The 4860-nt window shown below is 44.9% G+C and overlaps 1 protein-coding gene across 1 annotated transcript in view; it reads right to left on the reverse strand.

Moving 5' to 3' along the window:
- The window catches only part of LOC310776292 (E3 ubiquitin-protein ligase TRIM39-like), a gene marked incomplete at both ends in the record, with an annotated part of 15516 nt that extends 12053 nt beyond the window's left edge, over positions 1–3463 (reverse strand). The window contains one exon of the mRNA XM_083636498.1: positions 2087–3463. Coding sequence (XP_083492624.1) covers positions 2087–3463 — 1377 coding nt within the window. The remainder of the gene's footprint in view (positions 1–2086) is intronic.
- Between the last annotated feature and the right edge of the window lie 1397 nt (positions 3464–4860).

A 4860-nucleotide genomic window follows, 5' to 3' on the forward strand; every position in this document is an offset into this window, starting at 1 on the left:
ATGCTCTTTTCTTTCATCTATTTGATGTAAATCACTTTGAATTGCCAGAGGGCAGAAACGACTAGCGTTCCTACACACACACACACACACACACGTTTGTCTGGATTAGAGAGCAGATATTCAGTAGAGGACGCTACATCAGGCTGGATGTATCTGTAACTGAGTGTGCTGCATGGTTAATAAATAGCTGAACTTGAAGAACCAACATTTCTTTATTTCTTTTTCTTTGAAGAATTAAAGCCACAGAGATCCAACTTGGCTTTAAAAGAAAATAGCGGCTGAAACAAACATTTCTGCCAATATGACAGGCCGATAAAATTATACCTTGAATGCAACAGGCCGTTATCAAGAATTCCACTCTGGGACACTTTTTTGCATTTTCAGGCACCAATAACGACATTCCCATGTAAAAGGAAGGCACTAACAAAAAAAAAGTTTGCCGTTTTATCCAGGGAGCATTGCTGTGTAAACAGGGCCTTAGTACAAAATACTTATAACTGTATTATTATTGTTAACAATAACATAATAAACTTTGTCTCCAAAGTTAAAGAATTTCCATCCAACGCACACAGGGATAGTTCAGTTTGTTTGAAGTGGAGTCCTATGAGGTACTTGCATACAGTCAGTGTTCTACATGCAGTAGAATGCAGCCGGCGCGGTTCCAGTTTGGAGAAATTGAGACCGGCTGCGTCAGGCAAGTAGAGCTGTGTGCTGAGTGTGAAGGGGCCATGAGCAAAAATGTAAAAAAAAACAACAACCCGGAAACAGAGATGCCAAGTTGACTTGAAAAGATGTAATTTACTTCCTGTTTTTAGCTGAAATGTTCACTGTAGCCAGGTGCGGCAGTACCTGCTAGTACAACAAGTGGAGTTGCGTGCCTGGCTACATTGAAGATTTCAGCTCAAAACAGGGTGTAAATGATGTATTTTCATTTCAACGTGGCATCTCAGGGCTTGTGGAGACAGATTTTGTTGTGTTGTGTTTGTTGTTTATCTCGTTCTTGCTCATGGCCACCTTCACACTCAGCAGACAGCTCTACTTGCCTAACGCAGCTGCTCTCCATTTCTCCAAACTGGGAGCACGCCAGCTGCATTCTACTGCATGTAGTACACTGACAGTATGCAAGTATCTCATACAACCCCACTTCAAACAAACTGAACTATCATCCCTTTAACACGTTTCTTCACAAAAGGAAGAAAACAATCTGATGCTTTTAAAACATCCTACTAATATAATTGGGCAAAAAGTTGGCACCACCCAGAATTGTTCACTTGCTCAACTGTGCATGCACAAAGAGCATGCCAGTAGAGCTGTGTCTGAGAAGAGGGCGAGACCTCGAGGGCAAGCCAGAGGCACGGTAGAGATGAGTGATGCCAGTTCAGTGTGCTCTGTTTCTACTTATCATAAACAGGTAACCCAAAAAATATATAATAATGAAAAAAATAAAAAATAAAATAAACAGGTAGTCCGGGGAGTGCAGCAATAGATTCCCTGCCTACCAGAGGCTCGCAGGTTCGAGCCCCCGTGTTACCTCCGGCTTGGTTAATTGTCTGGGAATCGGGCTAAAGGGTATGTGTCCTGGTCACTGCACTGGTCGGTCGGGGGGCCTGTCCCCTGTGATCCTCCCACACGCTACGTCCTGCTGGTGAAACTCCGGGGTGTCAGTGAGAAGTCCTTGTAACTGCACATGTATCAGAGGAAGCATTTGCAACTCTCCCCAGATCGGCAGAGGGGGTGGACCAATGACTGGGAAAACATGGGGAATTGGCAAAGTACACACCCACACACACACAAAAATATATCTATTTCAAAATGAAACTAGATCGAATAAACTGGATTTTTGTTCTCAGCCAAACTGATACAACTTAAAATCAAAATTAGGTGTGTGAGTTCACTGTGCAGAAGGTTCCTGTCATGGTGGACAATGGCTTGTCCTCACTGAGAGATACACACGCACGCACGCACACGCACACACACACACACACACACACACACACACACACACACACACACACACACACACACACACACACAGACTCTCTCTCTCTCTCTAACTGGGTCTAACAGAGACCTTCACTGGTATTACCTTCAGAGTGTTTCCATCTTCCACAGTGGAAAAAAAAGGAAACAGCCTGTCAGTGAAGGGATGTCTGAAGGTGTGTATGTGGGTGTCAGTATCAGGATCAAAGAATGACAGCTCTCCTCTGTCCCAGTCAAGATACACGCTGACCCTCTGGAGCTTCTTCTTCACTGTGAGAGCAGTGACTATACCTGATGGAGAGACTGCACTGTATTTACCATTAGTAAAGAAACGTATTCTCCATAATGCAGACAGTGCAAATCCCTTCCTCTGACCCTCTACGAACACACCCAGTCTCCAGCCTGTACAGTGTCCAACCTCAACATCCCAGCGGTGATATCCAGACTTAAAGCCCTCAGAGCCCAGGACACTCCAACACATGTCAAACCTCTCTGGATTGTCAGGAAGCTGCTGTCTCTCTCCACGGCTCACACTGGTCAGATCTTCAGAGATGATCAGTTTTGGATGGGCGGTGTTTGGGTCCAAAACCACAGGGGTGTAGGAGACCATCTTCCCCATCTTGTGCCAGACTGTGAAGCTCAGGTTGCCCAGGTGTTTGGCCTCGTCTATCAGAGCTCCTGAGACCAGCTGTGGATCCTCCAGCAGGGAGCGCTGGACTCTTTCCACTGTAGCCTTGTAGTTCTGCAGGACAGAGATGTCTTCAGCCCTCAGCTCCTTCTCTATGGCTTTGACTGTGTCAGAAAGAGCTGCTATCTCTCTGTTCAGACCCTCAATCTTCTCCTTCATCGTCTGACTCTTCTGCTCCTCTTCCTCCCTCAGTGCATTGATCCTGGCCTTCTCTTCCTCTTGTAGAAACCCTTGAAGGGACTGCTGAAGCTTCTTAAACTCCTCCTTAATCTGCTTCTCTGTGTGTCGGGCCTGGACCTTAATGTGTGCTGCTGTTTGATCACAGTTTCCTTTAACTTTATTAAAGAGCTGCAGTTTCTCATTTAAGGTCTTCAGAGATTCCTGGAGTTTGTTCTTGTGATGGCGTGCAGATTCATGGATGGTAATGGATCTGATTCTGTGGTGGTTGTGTGTGTCTGAATCCAGACAGCGATGACACACAAGCTGCTGATGGTCCAGACAGAAGAGCTTGAGTTTCTCAGAGTGCAAACTGCAGAGAGGCTCAGACTCTGCTGAAGCTCTCTGATCTCTCTCCAGTAAGAAGGCCTCACACATGTTCTTCAACACCAAGTTACATGGTGGTGGTTTTCTTGAAGATGCAGCCCTACAAACTGGACACTCACGCATTTGGTTCCTTGTCCACCATCTCTGCAGACAGGCTTTACAGAAGCTGTGGCTACATTTTAGGATGACAGGATCTTTAAAGATGTCACAGCAGACAGTACAAGAGAGATGCTCCTCTTGTCTCCAAGACATTTTCTCTCCGAGTGAATCTGAAAACGAACAAAACAGAGATCATATATAATAAATGATGAACAAAAGGCAACGTATTTTATTTTGTAATATAATACACAGCATCATGGAAATGAAACACATATTTGTATTTCTAAATCTATAACACAGTAATGATAACTCGGGGACACTTTCGCTTTAACACTGTTTAGCAAGGTTAATGGTAGAACCATTCTTGTATTTGCATACCGAGTTTTGATTGGCTATACGGCTTTTGTTTATATTCCTGACACAACGTTGAGGACGCGCAGAATTCCCAAGGAATGCCAGCTGTAACGTTAGTGTTTCCCGTGAGATGATCTTGTTGGATTAAGCACGATTCTTTAAACTTTATCTGCGAGTGCGGTCCAGGCGCAGAACACAGACAACATTATGAGAGTTACTGATGACTGCAGCAGTGTGAAGCACTTTCTGGCTTTTCCTCCTTGGTTTGTTTGTATTTAACTCATTGAGTGCCAATGACGACTATCGTCGTCAATTCAAATAGTAACGTAGAGTGCCAATGACGACTAAAGTCGTCAATTGCGTTTTTTGACGGTGGGACGTGGATCAAAGCCTGATGCATCTCCTGTAAAAATATGGGGGATGTTGAAGGTATATAAGCTATTTTACGGACCCATTAGGTGGCGACAGTGCTCTCCAGATTAGAGAAAGGTGAGGAAAAAACAGAGAAGAAGTCATGGGGAAACGGAAACCGCATCGGTATGCATCGATATGCATGAAGCATAACATTAGCTGCTCCCACAATTGAGCCCCTCCGTCTCCGCTGCGATAGCCCCTCCACATGATTAGTTGCCAGAAAAGGTTACATTATTCTCAGCTGGAAGCGCTGGGAGCCGGCGACAAAAACGGCGGAACGCTGTGAAAAAGCTGGGTGTAGCGCACTTTTCAGTGCAGAGCAAACGCAGCAGAGAGCCACCAGAGACACTCCCACGGAGGAGGAGTGTGCAGTTGAGGGGGGTGGGGCACGCAGGGCACCATACAACACCGACCCAGACAGCAGGCTCGATGGACAGACAGATTGGCAAACACAAGCTAGAATATCTGATGCCCACCAGCAGTAAATCAAGACCAGCAAGAAAGTGTAGGGTCTGCGCACGCAGGGGCCAGCGCTGCTGGTTGCAGCTAAAAAATATTATTTTGCCATCAAAATTCCTTTGTTTTCGCTCTTTTATTGAAGGAAATTATTTTTGAGGTGTCACTACATCAGAAAATATTAGCTTCAGAGTCAGTGATGTGCTTGAAATGCTTCATTTCACAAAAGGCTCATTATCTCAGCTTCTAGTTTGAAACGTCTGTTTTTGCTGAAACCAACCTATCTTCTACTGCTCATAACTATAGAACGGAAAATGATATCAATA

The sequence above is a fragment of the Poromitra crassiceps genome, assembly GCF_964638095.1.
Source record: "Poromitra crassiceps genome assembly, chromosome: 5".
In the NCBI taxonomy this organism is placed as follows: Eukaryota; Metazoa; Chordata; class Actinopteri; order Beryciformes; family Melamphaidae; genus Poromitra; species Poromitra crassiceps.